At 44.3% G+C, this 15,716-nt stretch overlaps 1 protein-coding gene across 1 annotated transcript in view; it reads left to right on the forward strand.

Annotated features, from left to right (window-relative positions):
- The first annotated feature begins 1,851 nt into the window (after nt 1-1,851).
- The window catches only part of Cd226 (CD226 molecule), a 59,581-nt gene continuing 45,716 nt past the window's right edge, over nt 1,852-15,716 (forward strand). The window contains exons 1-2 of the mRNA XM_076837207.2: nt 1,852-1,912; nt 2,175-2,507. Of these exons, the coding sequence (XP_076693322.2) occupies nt 1,867-1,912; nt 2,175-2,507 (379 nt within the window). The 5' untranslated portion in view covers nt 1,852-1,866. The remainder of the gene's footprint in view (nt 1,913-2,174; nt 2,508-15,716) is intronic.

Genomic DNA, 15,716 nt, shown 5'->3' on the forward strand with positions numbered 1-15,716 from the left:
GCTATACCCCCATATATTATAGTCACATTCCTAGATTGGTAGTCACACCCCTAGACAGTTGTCACATTCCTAGATAGTAGTCACACCCCCATCTACTATATACATACTCCTAGATTGTAGTCATACCCGTATAGTCTGAAGCCCTAGATTGCAATTACGCTCCTAGATTATAGTCACATCCTTAGACCCATACCCTTTAGACTCTATTCACACCCCCTAGGCTAGAGTCACACCCCTAGACTGTAGTCTTAACCCCTAGACTGTAGTCACACCATTTCCTGAAAATGCCTTCCATGAACATATCTTTCTTCCACTTTTTTTTTCTGTGAAACCTTTCTAAAATCTGTTAAAATGAATGACTCCCTCTTTGGGCTGTCAGATAATTTGTATAGAAATTGTCATTCACTGTAGTCAATTGCTTTTTTGTCTTTCTGACCCACTGTGTCACCTGTGGCTGTGAGCATGGCCCTGATCTCCTCATGCTTGTATTTCCAAGGACTAAGGGGGTAGCTGGCATCACGGTCAGATTGGGGTGACTGTTGTGCTGAGTTACTTACAGAACAGAGATAACAGGTACCTCTTCCGACTGAAGTGCGTAGCGATACTGTGATTTCAGACGTGGGGGCTTTAGGGAAGGTAAAGGCTCTGAGTGCATCAAGGGGCCTGGTGCATAATACACGCACACGTTGAACTGATCGGGCTCTTAGACACTGCAAACTGAAACCGTCCCCACGTTGGCTGCCAGTGGCGCCTGCGGGACACCATAGATAAACTTCTGGGCGTCAGGCCATCCTCAGTGACTGCCACTCACCCGCTATCGGTGCCGTCAGTGGGCCAGATACTCCACAGCCCCTCTCATAGAGACAGGATCTTTGTCCTGGCGTGTTAAGGTGTTCTTCACAGAGTCCCAGGGATTACAAGTGTTACCTGGAAGAAGAGGAAGAGCAGTGGTGCCCCTGGGCAGCCAGTCACATTCTGGGTATGGTCCTGTGGCCAGGTACCACACAGCCACTGGTCCACTGGGCAAAGTCGTGCAGAACCGCTCTGGCCGCCTCGCCAACTCTGGGAGATCTATGATCCTTTCAAAATGAAAAGTTGAATAAGGAAGTCAGGCAGAATGGTGGCTTTGTATGAGGTCTGGACATGGTTCTGTTGGGTATGGAGAGCCCTCCCTGGTCTGTCATCTCCACCTAAGCAAGTGCCTGAGGCCGGCTCGCAGGTAGAGGAGGAGGAAGGCTCTTATTGTGGATGGAGACTCTGTCCCCAAGACCTTGATGCACCTCCCCTTGACCTTTAGCCTCTGCTCCCATCTCCCTTTGTCACTGAGGAGTCCTTGGACCTTCCTGCTGAAAAGGAGACACTAGCTCCTGCCTGCCTCCCTTTCCTGCTGAGGTTTTCTCCTGCACTTACCACCTCTAACTTGGTACACATATTTTTTACTTTTGTTTTTTTTGGTTTCTATCTCTTCCCACTAGAATGTGGGCACGGCAAGAAGCGTGTGTGTGTGTGTGTGTGTGTGTGTGTGTGTGCACGTTGAGTCTGTCTATCCTCATGTCCTAGAACAGAGTTGGGCACCTAGAACACACTCAGCAAACGCTTGTTGAATGAATGACTTTCTGTAGAAAATGAGATCTTGAAAATAGCTGTTCCCCGAGAGAGAGAGAGAGCTCAAATCTGCCCATCCTTGTACGAGAGCAAACCTGCCTTTGAAGCTAAGACCTTCTTCCTGTGTTCATACTTCAGAAAAAGAAGACGCTACTGATAACATCTGAAAGGAAGGAGACCGTCATTGTGCTGGGCCTGAGATGTAATGCCGTACAAATTGGTTTTTTTTTTATGCACCAGCCTCCCAAGCAGTTTCCAGAGATGGATTATCTTACTTTCCTTTTGGCTATTCTTCATGTACACAAAGGTAAAAAAAAAAAATCTTTTTGTCTTCATTTAACAAATTAACTCGATTTTTGGTATTTCAGTGTGATATGTGCAGGATTTCTTTGATGATTTCTCACTTGTTCCAAGGACTAGAGGTTACAACTGCCAACATGAGCAGTAGAAAACAGCCAGTCTTCCCAAGATCTCAGCTTCCTTCCTTCCTCTTGTTAGAAAGCTGAAGGTATTTATTTGGTATTCCATTATCAAGTCTAACTGAATTTATGTCATGTTGTATATTTCAGCTCTATGTGAAGAGACATTTTGGGACACGACTATTAAATTTGCTGAGAATATGACTCTAGAATGTATGTACCCATCAGTGGACATTACCCAGGTGGAGTGGTTTAAGATCCACGATGTGCAGAAGTCCATAGGCTTGCTCCACCCCATTTACGGTGTGGTCATCCATGACCCCTATGTCAAGAAGGTTCACCTTTTGAACTCAACGACGGCTCCCAACACTGTGATCCTCTCCTTTTATAATGCCTCTGAGACCGACGTCGGCACCTATTCCTGCTCTTTCCTGACTTACACACATGGAACTTGGAAAAAGACAATCCGTGTGGTTCAGTCAGGTAAGGGCAAATTTCGTTCTCCCTCTCCCCACCCCACAATATTGAATTCCACAATACTGAATTCTGTCAAGCCCAAGTGGAAGCTGCAAATGCTTTATCCTATTCTTGGGGCTTTCCCCAAACCCTTTTCCGGGCTGTATGATCTTACTGTTTCAAAGGAGTGATTCTGTGGACCAATTTCATTTCTTAGTGGGCTGTCGTTTCCGTGTGGAAGTGGCTCATTGATTTCAATATGGAATCAGAAAGCATGGGCTCTAGGTGTTTTCATGAGAACACGAGCTTAGATTCGTGGATGGGGCCACACGTGAGTTCAGGAGCCGGCCCTTGGGCTAGGCACTCAGCACTGGCTTCAACCTCTGGATGGCTCCGGGTCCTTGTATACGACGTCATCTGAGATTATTAGTGAATCCTGGCAGGGTTCAAACAGTGGCCCTGTCTTCCACCCCTTCCAAATTCACCTAGAGAGGACTCTTCCTTCAGAAGTCACTGGCTATCATGTGAGAGTCTAATGATGTCTTGGGATAATTTTGCTCTGTCCCCCTGTGGTTGTGGTTTGGTCCTTCTGTAGTGGCCACATAGAGTGGATACGATTTACTGAGAAAGCTTGGGTGTTATAGCCAGTACTTTTATATAAATTTGTATCAGTGGCACTCCCTCTCTCTCTTAATCTTGGGTTTCTGAAATGGTAAATTGAGTTAATAACAGCACTCTCTTTGTTGAATAGTTTAGGGAGACTATAAAGAACTTGGCCCATGGTCATCAGAGAATAGGAAGTATTACTACCATCATTATTACTAGCATTTCCTGTGTTTTTGATACAAAATGATTAATGTTGACATTTTCATATATAAATGACAGTCTAATTTTGAAACCATCCATTTCTTACCTGGTGACTTTCAAATCACACTCTTTGAATATATAGAGGAGAACACTATATGATTTATTTTTAAGAGAGTCATGTTCTGTGCTTCAAACACACACACGTGTGCTTATTGCTTTGTGTATGTGTGTGTGTGTGTGTGTGTGTGAATGTTGCAGATAACTGAAGCCAGAGCTGCTCACATGGCAGGCGAACACCCTGCTGTTGAGCTACAACCCCAGGCCAAGCAAACCATGTTCCAAAACATAATTACAGTATTATATGAGGAATATAAGGTATTGCAAGGAAAGAATGTTTATGTGCATAGTTTCCCTTTCTCTTTATGTTTAGCTCAGGACTAATTTTGTGTATATAGCTAGGACTTACAGAGTGTTAATTGGCAACACCACCTTAATTACACACTAATTTTTTGAAAGATTCCATCTTGCCATACAGAACCCATTTGCTGCTGTGTGCAGACATCTGTTCAGTGCTGTTTGCAAGTATAGTCCCCTTCTGACCAGTCTTTCAAGTGAAGGTGTGGGTTGGTAAGGGTCTTGGGATTGTACATGGGGCCTGAGCCTCCAGGGCTGGAAGGAGATGGGCCCGTCTCCCTGCCATGCGTGGTCCGGCCTCTGAAATTTTAGCAACAGGTCAGGTATTTCAATTTCTCTTACAAGGCAACCAATTGAAAACAGGCAGCCTGGCCTTTTCTGAATGTTTAGGATGGAGTATGGAGCTGAATTGTCAAGGTTATTGCTGTGCCACGGTAGGATTTTTAGCATCATGTGCGAACAGCTTTGGGAATAGTCCTCTATTCTTATCATCTAAATTCGTTGTTCTTCTCATATTTTGAACAGGGTAAAAGAGAGCTCCCCGCCTGATGGGCTTTTTCATGATCAAGGGTGAAATATTCAGCTAGTTGCCAAAGAGGTACCAGTCCTCATCTGGCTCCATTCCTTGTGATGGTAGCTTTTTACATGTTGGTCTTGATCATTTTTATTTTTACAGAACAGTTGACATCGTGAACCAGTCAGGATCTTCCACCTCACTGGGAGATTTGAGGGCTTCCTTGTTTCAAACTGAGGATGATAGAGACTTTAAACTGAATATTAGTTGTATTTCAAAGTTTACGTTGAATATAACAAAGATTTTCCTTATGCGTTTTGTTCACAACATCCAGGATCTCTAATGATTGCGTTTTTGGTATAATGTCAAGGGGAGCTGATTATCTATTTAACAAGAAAAAACTAAAACTTGGAATCTGAAAATTCTAATTTCTATAACAGATTATAAGAACTTCAAATGGATGAAGGAATCAAGTCCCTGCCCTCTAAGTGTGTTGACTTCTGCTGCTTGTTGGTAGCTTTTCAGGTGTGGGGGATTGCACGTGTCAGTGTTACACAGATCTTCTCCCTTAACCCCTATTACACACTTGAGTGTGGGCATTTCTTTGATTTTACAAATGAGGACACTGAGGTCTAGTGGCCTTTCCAAGGCTTCAAGCTCTGCCTGGGTCCCACTGGGCAAAGTTGTAACTAGACATAAAGTGACAGCTTGGGGGACGTGTTCCCCCACCTGGGCCCTTCCTGGGAATCATCAACCAGTGCCCACCTTGTACCTCCTCCTTCCCCTCACACTTTCTGCCTAGAGTTGGGCCAATTGAATATCTTATTCTGGATGAACAATACTGCTAATAAAAAAAAATTCTTAAAAATGTGTGTTAGTTTAGGAATAGACATTTGTGAATTAGCAATGGATTTAGACTATTTTATAGTAATAACAGCTGCATGAATTTTAGTTAATTCATGGGGAAACCTGTTGAGGTGACTTAGGAGATAACATTTCAAAAGCAGCCCTTTTGTGCAAGAGTAGTGATGGAAGTAGGGTCCTGGGGAAAATTTCTGCCTCCCTGAAATCTCTGGCCTTACTGGTCAAAGTAAAAGAAAATGTAGCTTCTGTTAAAGAAAACATAATTCTGTTTATGAAACTTACCACCAAATGGGTGACCCACTCAAATATTATGCTACTTAACTTTCCCACGGTACCTACTTGGTATGAGGTATCCAAATGTCATCTCATTTAACATTTGAAAAATACCATGGAGTGATCATGTTTTCCACGTGACGACTGAGGGCACTGAGATTCAGGGTCGTTAACCAAGACGTGGCACAAGACGTGGTCTCAGGATGGGGAAGTGACTCTCTCCCTGCCCCATCAACAAATGGGCTCAGGTATTTTCTATATTAAAAAAGAAATTTAAGACTATGTGGGCAGCAGAATATTAGATATAAACCTGGAAAGTTACTGTGACCCAGATCTTGATGTGCTGAATGGAGTTTGAACCTCTCTAATCTAGACCTTGCTGAACATTTTTAGAGAGAGAGAGACACAGAAAAAAGACCAGTTTGTTTTTCACTTCCAGCAAGATTAAACTGGGTTCAGGTTAAGTCCCAAGCAATCTGCTGGGGTGCCTCCTCTTACTGGGGCAGGCCAGTCTTTTGTTGTATTCAGGTTTTCACTTGATTGGATGAGGCCCATCCACATGATGCAGGACCATCTGCTTACTCCTAAATCACTGATTTAAACATTAATCTTATCCAGAAACACTCTTCCAGTTTACTCAGAAAATTACTATCACGTCTATTTTGGAAAATCATATGGCATTAGTCAGGTTAAAGAATCACATATCCTATTATCCAATAATTCTACTTTTGATGTTTTAAAGATTGCTCCAATTGGGAGAAGTGCCCAACAATATTTGCAATAGTGACCATAAGAGCAAAAAATTGGTAACAAGCCAAGTACCCATCCCCAATAGGATGGACAAAGACCTTGGCAGCATACATACAGCAGTGTACTCTGCATCCCTGAAAAGCACTGAAGTGTGACTCTGCTCACCAACAGGGATGAATCCCGGGAACAACGCGTTGACGAAAGCCAGCGTTACCGAAGGATACACAGGGCATGATTCCTTTCCTTTAAAGTTCAGAGACATGTAAAATCCAACAATATGTTATTTATGTGTGTCAAACGCAAATGGTGAAACTACAAAGAAAAGCACAGCTTAAAAGCGTGAGCGGGAAGGAGACAGAGTCAGGAGGGGCCACAGGTTTTCAAAGCTCATACTATTGGTTTACACTCACCTAGAGTGTTTTATTTCCCACTTGTCTCAAAAATATTTCATAACATTTCTTTCAGAACTACTGAATTCCAATAAAAATGTTGAAGAAAGATGTGATTCTGATTTTTGAGCAGTTCAAAAATAATTGTCTTAGTTAAGGATGAGATTCTCATTTGGATTTGGCCTGCAGGTCAAAGAGAGGGAAGCTGCAAGAATGATTTTGAAATTTTATGATCCAAGGAAAGAAAAATGATAGTTTCAGTTGAAAAGATGGGAAGTCAGGAGCCCACCATGGCTTGGAGGAAAGGAGAGATGTCAGCTCAGGAGCATTGAGTTGTCAAGTTGCCGCAGTCCGGCTGCAGCAAAATAACCCCGGGGGTGACGAGCAACTTGTGTAGATTGATACAGCAGGAGTGGGAGCCGTTTATTGTAGGATAGGAGGGGTATATATACATTCCACACAGCTTATCTTAATTAGCATAAACTAGATACAGCAGCCAACCAATAAGGAATCTCCACACTTAATGGCTCGCTGGCGTTACTTCACAAACCACTCCCTCTGGCATTTTGCCAGGCGCCATCCAGACTTGTTTACAGACTCTTAACATTTCTCTGGCAAAATGCCAGGCACCATCCTGACTTGTTTACAGACTCTAACATCAAGTAGCCTGTGATTGGCTGACAAAGGAACTATTGAACTAATAAATAGGAACTGGTATTGGAAATAAGTGGTTTTCCAGTCATTGGAGTGAGACTTGATGTTAAGAAAGAGGGTTGGTGAAGTCCTGTGGACCGAAGCTGCAATCCAAGTGGGGCTCGGGGAGGCTGGTGACCCTGAAGTGTGGAAGGGGTTTCTATCACACACAGAGGACACAGGGGAAGCAGGGAGAAAGCGGGGTAAGGAGAGCAGACGCGGAGCAGGTGAGCCCCTGACTTGGAGCAGCGGACACGTCTAACTGGGGCTGCAGGGAGGTAGCCGTCTGTCCTGCTCCACACAGCAGGTGCTTGGTGCTGGCCATGTCAGTTTTCTGACCCCGTGAACTTGCCTGCAGTCGGCTTGTCTCGACTGGGCACAGATGTTTCACCCTGTCTCCGTTTAAGGCTGCATTCTGTCCTGGGCTGGAGGAGGCCGTCTGTGTCACCCATGCTTGTTCTGAGAAGGCCCCATCCCGACTCCCGTCAAGGCCAGTGCTCACAGCCTGGGGGCCAGTAGCTCTGCTCGTGTGATCTCCTCCTGGGATCCTGCCTACGTGTTTCTCCTTAGTGGCTCTTTAGTATCAAGGGCTCCAGAATGGATGGCAGGTCCGAGGAATCCCACGACAGAAGGGATTCTCCAGATCGTGCTGGCTTCCTGCTGGTTGGGGCCAGCACGGTCAGCCTTTTCCCCAACGTGGGTGTGATGTCAGGGTGCAAAGATGGGATCTGGCTTGTATGCATGGGCTTGCTGATTTGGGGGACATAGACTCATTTATTAACTCACTCATCAAGACTTTACCAAAAACCTTTGACGTTCAAAGTAATATTTAGTGGTTGGAAGAAAGGGATAAAATTGTATATTGAAAATTATAATTTAAGGCAAATAGCAACAAGTATTACTGTGATTTATAGGACAGAATTCACTCTGTGTGTGTGTGTGTGTGTGTGTGTGTGTGTGTGTTGCTAGGGATTGAACCCAGGGCCTTGTGCCTGTGAGGCAAACACTCTACCAACTGAGCTATATCTCTAGCCCCAGAATTCACTTTTAATTAGAAATTCAGAATAGATTCCCTGAAACAGTGGAATTGGAACTTAACCTTGAGGGAGGTAGGTCAGAATATTTGGACACTAAGATGGATGAAGTAACATTCCGAGAGAATTGCTTTAGAAAATCCTCTAGAAAAGAGATAGCTTTGGGTCTAGCTTAACCAACTCTGGAAGATTATTTTCATTTTTTAAAGAAGACTCTAACAATAACCCCAAACAGTGAAGACCTCTAAAATCAAATGAACACATAAGATGGATCAATAGATCAGTGAAGTTTCTTCTAGTTTACAATTCGTGGCTTGGTTTATTGCAATGTTGCTTCAGAAGGCATAGGAAGGCTGATGTATTTTGCACTTGTTTTTCACCATCTACCTGAAGATATTGGTGCACTTTCCTTACTGCCTGGCTTGGCCTATCCCAAATACAAAATGAAGGAAGAAAATGTACACAGATGACCTCCTTTGCCATCAGTGAAGGGGCAGCTGGGCCTGGAAGGTCTTTCCTGTCCAAAGTAGTTCCAATGGGAGACGAATGGGCCATGGAGGAGCCCCTCACTTTCCTGATATGGGGGTCACCAACAACACACTCCAGCTACACTTTTGATTTTACTTTTTATCATTTCTCTCTTTTTCCTTCCTTCCTTCCTTCCTTCCTTCCTTCCTTCCTTCCTTCCTTCCTTCCTTCCTTCCTTCCTTCCCTCCTCCCCTCCTTCAGGAATGAACCCAGGAGCAATTTACCACTGAGTTACATTCCCATCCTTGTTTTTTTGTTTGTTTTTGATTTTGAGAGAGGGTCTCACTAAAGTGCTGAGGCTGGACTTGAACTTGTGATCCTCCTGCCCTAGCCTCCTGAGTCTCTGGGATTAGAGGTGTGCATCACCACGCCCAGTTGTTTTTTGACATTTCTGGATGATGTTGCATTCTTATTTTTATTATGCTTTTGTCTTTTTAATTTTATTTTTAATTGACAGATATAATGGAATGTATTTATGGTGTATAGTTTGATGTTTCAACACATGTGTGCATATACTTTGTCCCAGTGTGGATTCATTGAGTTGTGACCATCCTAAGCATCTCTAGTGCTTTTAATTTTTTAAAAGTGGGATGGAATAATGAAAAAAATGCTCTAGATCTATGGTTTAAAGAATGAAACCATAAACCCTTCTTAAGGCCCATCCTAGCAAGCTCAGAAATAAGTCATAAAAGTTTTCCCTTTTCTATGTTTATGTGCTTGTGTTTATACATACATATATAAGACTAAAAAAGCGTGTGTTAAAGGATACATTTCAGTAGTTTTTCATTAAAAGACAAAGAGGAAAGGTATTTAATGGTGCCTATAAGTAATAGTCAACTGGTGAAACAGGAACACTTTAAAGGCTTGGGAATTGCAGGCCTTAATGAAATAAAATAGCATATAGGAAACCAGATAATAAAGAGCATTTTAAGACCCACAGAAAGCAAGGTTATGGTCCCTGAGCTTCTCAAGGGCGCAGTAAATAGGAATCAGAGTGAGATGGTGACGATGTCCTGTGCCAAGGCTGTTGTTATTGACTTGCTCTCCCTGTGCCGAGCCTGGGAGGAGACACTCCAGCAGACGTGTCACCCAGGGACACAACCCTCTGGCAGCTCTGTGGCCAAAAACCAAAGTGGGGAAAATTACTAGCTGACGTTGGTGATTGTAGCCGACACCTGAATCAATGTACATGCTCAGGTCCAGGTGTGGGTTTTTGAGTGACGTCTGTCTGGATTCTTCAGTTCTTGCTCCACTTTCTCTGTCTCTATGCTTATGAGAGAACCCCGACTTCTACACTCATTAGCGGTAGCAAAATACAGAAAGGAACTCATGATTTAGACTTGTTTGAATGCACCCAGGCCTCCCAGAGCAGGGGACAGAACTGGCTGTGATCTCTGCTTAAAACCCTTGTGTCCACTGTACAAGACCGAGCCTTGTTGACACATTATTAGTCCCAGGATGGCCGTGGGGTAGGGCACACTGGGCTGAGTTGCTGGAGAAGGAGCCTCGGCCGGGGGGGGGGGGGGGTCTTGCCCAGCCCCCACATCCTCAGGGGCCCCTGAATGTTTCTCAGCTCAGCCGGAGGCTGTGCGGCTCTCGAGTTTTCTGCTTTAAACTCTCAGCGATCAAGACACCTCGCGCCTCTTGCACTGGTTTCCTCCACAGCTGCTCTTCACCCAGCACCCAAAGGTACTGCCAACCACAATCTCTGGAAGGCGTTTCCCCTGCAGAGTAGGTGTCCGTGTGTGGGCGCTCTGCCTGAGGACGGTGGAAATGTGGCTTCGTGCCTGAGCAAGAGCTGGCGTCAGACAGCCGTGGGTGTCCACGCGGGTCACCGTGGAACATGTCCATCACACGCCCAGTGCGACGGGTAGGCTTCCCTGCTCTCCACGATTCGTGTCATGGAAGCTTGGAAACTACAGAGGGTGGGCATCCATCTCTAGCACTTTCTCCCAGAAACTTCTCTGCAGGATGAGGAGCAGGTGTGAGTGGCCTTCGTAGAAACCTTAAAGGAATTTACAAATGGACACATATTTGTGACTGAAAGTTAAAGTTTGCATTTTACAAAAATAAAGAGAGCTAGATTTTCGAATGTGCAAACAAACAAGAACATAAGTAGCTGAAGAAAGAGAGAAAGTAGAGTTTTCAGCTTACCCTGCTTGGGCTTCGGGGAATTTCCCTTAGAGCCAAAGCTGCCCCTGACAGTTGTTCAGCATCTGTAAAGAGACTCGGCTCCTAAGCTCTGCTTTTGATGCAGGTCTTTGTCTTTCCTCAGTTTTATGGGGAGTGGAGGCTGCAGGCAGGATGACTTTCCCTTTCCTTCTAGAACATAGTAGGAGACTATTTGTGAAGACATTAGAGATTTTGAAGCTGTTAAGAATTTTAAGACCATCAAGTCAATCCTTCAGGGATCAATGCAAAATTACTCCCCCAGGCAACATCACTTCTACTTACTCTAGAATAGTTTTAATTAAATAACTCAGCTGATGGGGCTGCTGGCACTTCCCTTGAGAGATTATTCGCAATCCAATAAATCTCAATGTGAGAAAATTTCCCCTGACTTCAGCTATTTAAGCAACTTACATTAAAAAAAAAAAAAACCTTCATAATCTTCCAAGAGAAAAACTCCAATGTTTCATAGACTATTGACAAAAGAAGGTTTCTGAGGACAGAGGTGCAGTATACAGCATTCATGGCACTGGCCCATAAATAGCTATGTGCATCTTACCTGCTGAGTTCAGTGGTGTGCTGATTGTGGCCTGTAAGAATGAAGTCCGGTATGAGTTCTGTATGTGAATGCTCCATTTAACTAGCAGGATACGGAAGAAATGTAACATTCTCATTTCAGATGACTAGTTCCTAAGCACAAATTGTCCCATTTCTTGGCAGGTCACATGGATTCTTTATGCTACCAGCACTGTCATTTCAGAATAGCTTAGAGAAGGGTGTGTGTGTGTGTGTGTGTGTGTACGCGTGCATTCTGGCGGGCAAGGTAATTTCCTTCATTTATTAAATAAAGAGCATTTACTTAATTCAAGTCTATAGAAAACTTTAGATCCTATTCCTAATTTATTCCATGAATGCATAAATTCATTGTTCCTTACAAACTGGATGCTACAATTGGATATATACTCTTTTCATTTAAGAAACAGTCAGTAGATTCAATTATCATCTCTGAGACAGAGCTTGGGTATATTAGTGCATGTCCACAAATGAGACCATTTAGTGTGTCCCATTAGCTCATGAGATCAGATTTCTTAAGATATCTCTTTATATTCTTTTAAGAAATAGAGTTGTCCATTTAAATTAAATAAAGGTCACTTATTTAACATAGGACTTGTAGCTTCCTTATTCTATTTTTATTAAGTCCTAGAAATGGTTTCTAAAAGAACGAGCATTTAATAAGATGGAAATATTTCCAACTACAGGCGTTAAATTTCTTTTAGCTGCCACAGTGTTTGAATTTTGATTCTTAACATAGTCTGACTGTTATGATTTTAGTGAAAAAAGAAGAACTAATCTTAAGGGAAAATCATTAAGCCCTGTTCCTGAAATGATACTTTGGAGTATAGAATTCACTTTATTAGGTGAATGTTGACAACAGTAATTTAAACATTTGTGTGAATTTTGTGAATCCTTTCTAAATTAATTAAAGAGATATTTATTTTATGCCATGAGGAAATGAAGAAAAAAGTAGAAAGGTCTCTGTTTTTGAGAAGTTTATAGTCTCAAAGGGGAAGTACCCGCCTATATGCCGTGTGGACTTGTGACCCAGGTGACCATATGGCTGGGTGGAAGCTGGTAGAGAGTACAAAACAAAGTTTGGGGAATTGAGAGGTGGCTGCGATTGCTCCTACTTTGTGGAACCATGACCTACAAATCGGGGTAAGTTTGGGTGGGTGGAGGTGAAGGATGGCAGGAAGAGGGGGGTCCAACAGGAAGAAGCATTGTCAGAAATATCACATACAAGGGAAATTCTCTGAACTTGGGGCATATGAAAAACACATGGGGTTAGAGGCCTGAGAGAAGGTTGATGGGTGGGAGATCTAAATTTTGGATTTCACCCGGTGGTTAGTGGCCAGGTTGGCCATGTCGGGAGCTCTTACCCTAGCCACAGCGCATAGGATGATAAAAGGTGAGAAAGCAGAAATGCCGGCAAGAATAGGGGGCGTCTGGAGTCCCCAGTGAAGCAGGGCCGTGTCCCGGGCGTGGCAGGTGATGCGACCTCCGCAGTGTCCTCACTCACCTTCCTCAGGAAGAAAGCTCTCCCCAACTTCCTCCTTTCCATTTTCCCCTCTCTTTCAGCAAATACTAACAGAATGTCTGTCAGGTGCTGGGGAGCTGTGTGAGGTTGGGGGCACTCAGAGCAATGTCCCAGCCCTGATCTCAGGCCTAAGGCCAATGACAAGGCCAGCCGTGCTTGTTGAATGACTGTGGAGGCACAGGACAGTTGATGGTGATGCTGGGGGTGGAGGTGGCTTGTGTGTGTGTGTGTGTGTGAGTGTGAGTGTGTGTGTGTGAGTGTGAGTGTGTGTGAGTGTGTGTGTGAGTGTGTGTGAGTGTGAGTGTGTGAGTGAGTGTGAGTGTGTGAGTGTGTGTGAGCGTGAGCGTGAGTGTGAGTGTGTGAGTGTGTGTGAGTGTGTGTGAGTGTGAGTGTGTGTGTGAGTGTGTGTGTGAGTGTGTGTGTGAGTGTGAGTTTGTGTGTGTGAGTGTGTGTGTGAGTGTGAGTGTGTGAGTGTGGGTGTGTGAGTGTGTGTGTGAGTGTGTGTGTGAGTATGTGTGTGAGTGTGAGTGTGAGTGTGAGTGTGTGAGTGTGGGTGTGTGAGTGTGTGTGTGAGTGTGTGTGTGAGTGTGTGTGTGAGTGTGTGTGTGTGAGTGTGTGTGAGTGTGTGTGTGTGTGTGTGAGTGTGTGTGTGTGTGTGTGTGTGTCTTGGAAGGACGGTGCTGGGAGGAAGGAAGGGGCTTTCAGGAAGCTTCAGAGACCCGAAGACTCTTGAGTTTACTCAAGAGAAAGGAGATTAGAACTTCCTGGGTTAAAGGGGGTTGTGCTGTCAGCCCAGGGGACAGTCCTGCTGGGTGGGGGACGTGAGCATGAAGGGCGACGGGAGTCTGGTGTGCTTGGAAATCTGAGGCTTCAGAAAGCTTGAGTGGAAGTTTGTTTCGTGGTCATCGCTGCCAGGTAGTGACCTTGGAGGGGTAAATAGAAGAAATTTGGAAGAAGCTCCAAATTTTTGTTTGAAGAGGGGAGATTGAGAACCCTGGGTTTGGAACCGCGTGTGCATGGCAAGCCCACGTTCTTACTTAGCTGCGTTTCCTTTGCAGCAGGATGGGTGTGAACTCGGGTTCCCTCTAGTGACATTTTTTTTGTGCCACAGCTGTTTTGACTTATTCTTTAGGCAGTGGGGCGCTATTAGGGAACTTGACTGGGCAAGTGAGTTGCGATTTGGAAAGTGTACTCAGGCAGGAGTCTAGAAGGGGGATCAGATGCAAAGGAGACAAAGGGAAATCGAGTCAGGAGGCTGTGGCGGGGGGTGAATTGTGTCCCCACAAAATCATATGTTGAAGGTCCAACTTGTTGTATTTCAGAATGTGACTTTTTGGGGGTAAGGTCTTAAAAGAGGTAATTAGGTTAAAATGAAGTCATTAGGGTGGGCCTAAGACAACTGCATGGCTGTCCTATGTCTCTGGGGCACAGAGAGAAAACCAGGAAGACGTGGAGAGGATGGTTTCCCGTGAGCCAAAGGGAAGCCCTCCAAGGAAAACAGTTTCAGGGAGCCTTGAGTTTGGGCTTCCAACCTCCAGGATTGTGGAAAAAGTAAGCGTGGAACCTTGTTACGACAGCCCTCTTCACTAACTCAGAAACTTGTTGTCTGGGCTTGATGCTATCAAATATGTCATACTCACTTGGTGGGCACAGTGCTTGACACTTCCAAGACACACTCAACAAAGCAGCAAGAGAATCATCAGCATCAACCCTGATGGGACCCGAGGAAGGTGCTGATTCCATTCACACTCAAGTGGAACAGAGCAGCCTGCTGTGTGTATCTCCCAGGAGGTGAAAAGCGTTCCCCCGAGGGGTAACGTGTTCAGCACATCACGTTTACAGAGGGGTTTTGAACATCAGGGGGTTATCAGATTGATGGCCTTGTTCAAATGTGAACAAGACTGGAATACAACCAGTGGGGAGGTGTCTATTTGAGAAATAAGGTAGGAGAGAAGATGATTTGGGCCAGGATGGAATGGTGGGGACAGAGTACACATTTGAGAAAAAAAATTATAAATCAGATTGAAGGACCCCAAGACTGATTGGAGTATCGGGTAAGGGAAGAGAAGTTCAGAATGACATCAGTTCCTCTACAGTGCTGAGAAATGGGAGGGAACCAGTCTGGAGAGGGAAATATGGCTTTGGATACCTGTGAGTAAAAGTTGGAGAAAAGTATCTGAAAATCTGAGGAATGTCATGGGGTTCTCCTTTGCCGTCTCCAAGGAAATTCTAAGAAAGTGGTTAGGTGTTGTTTTTCCTTGCAAGATCGTGATGCACTCCCCAAACTGTATTGTATTCGAGATGTTCTGACTGCCAGAACATACCCCCGGTTTTCTAGATGAAGTGGGTGAAACTTTCTGGCCTGTCTAGAGCTCCCAATTGGATGGCACCCGTTGAAAAAGATACTTGTTCTGAAACATGGTGTCTGTTTGCAAATCCCAGTTGTGCCTCTTTCAAATAAACAGGAGGTTGCCTGTTTCTGGCAAGAGGATCTTGCCCATTTTCTAAGTTAGATCAAGGGCTCCTCATTTCTTTCGAGCAATGTACGTTAGTGGTTCTAATGGGAATTTGGGGATTCTCTAATAGTTTCCTTCACAAAGAGGAGAACAAATAATTCACTAAATGCCCTTGTCAGTCTCTCTTTATTCACTGAAACATTGCTGTGGTCTACACTGTTTTCAAAAGCTATCAAGTTTCTTTCACTCA

The sequence above is a fragment of the Callospermophilus lateralis genome, chromosome 17 (assembly GCF_048772815.1).
Source record: "Callospermophilus lateralis isolate mCalLat2 chromosome 17, mCalLat2.hap1, whole genome shotgun sequence".
NCBI classification, from domain to species: Eukaryota; Metazoa; Chordata; class Mammalia; order Rodentia; family Sciuridae; genus Callospermophilus; species Callospermophilus lateralis.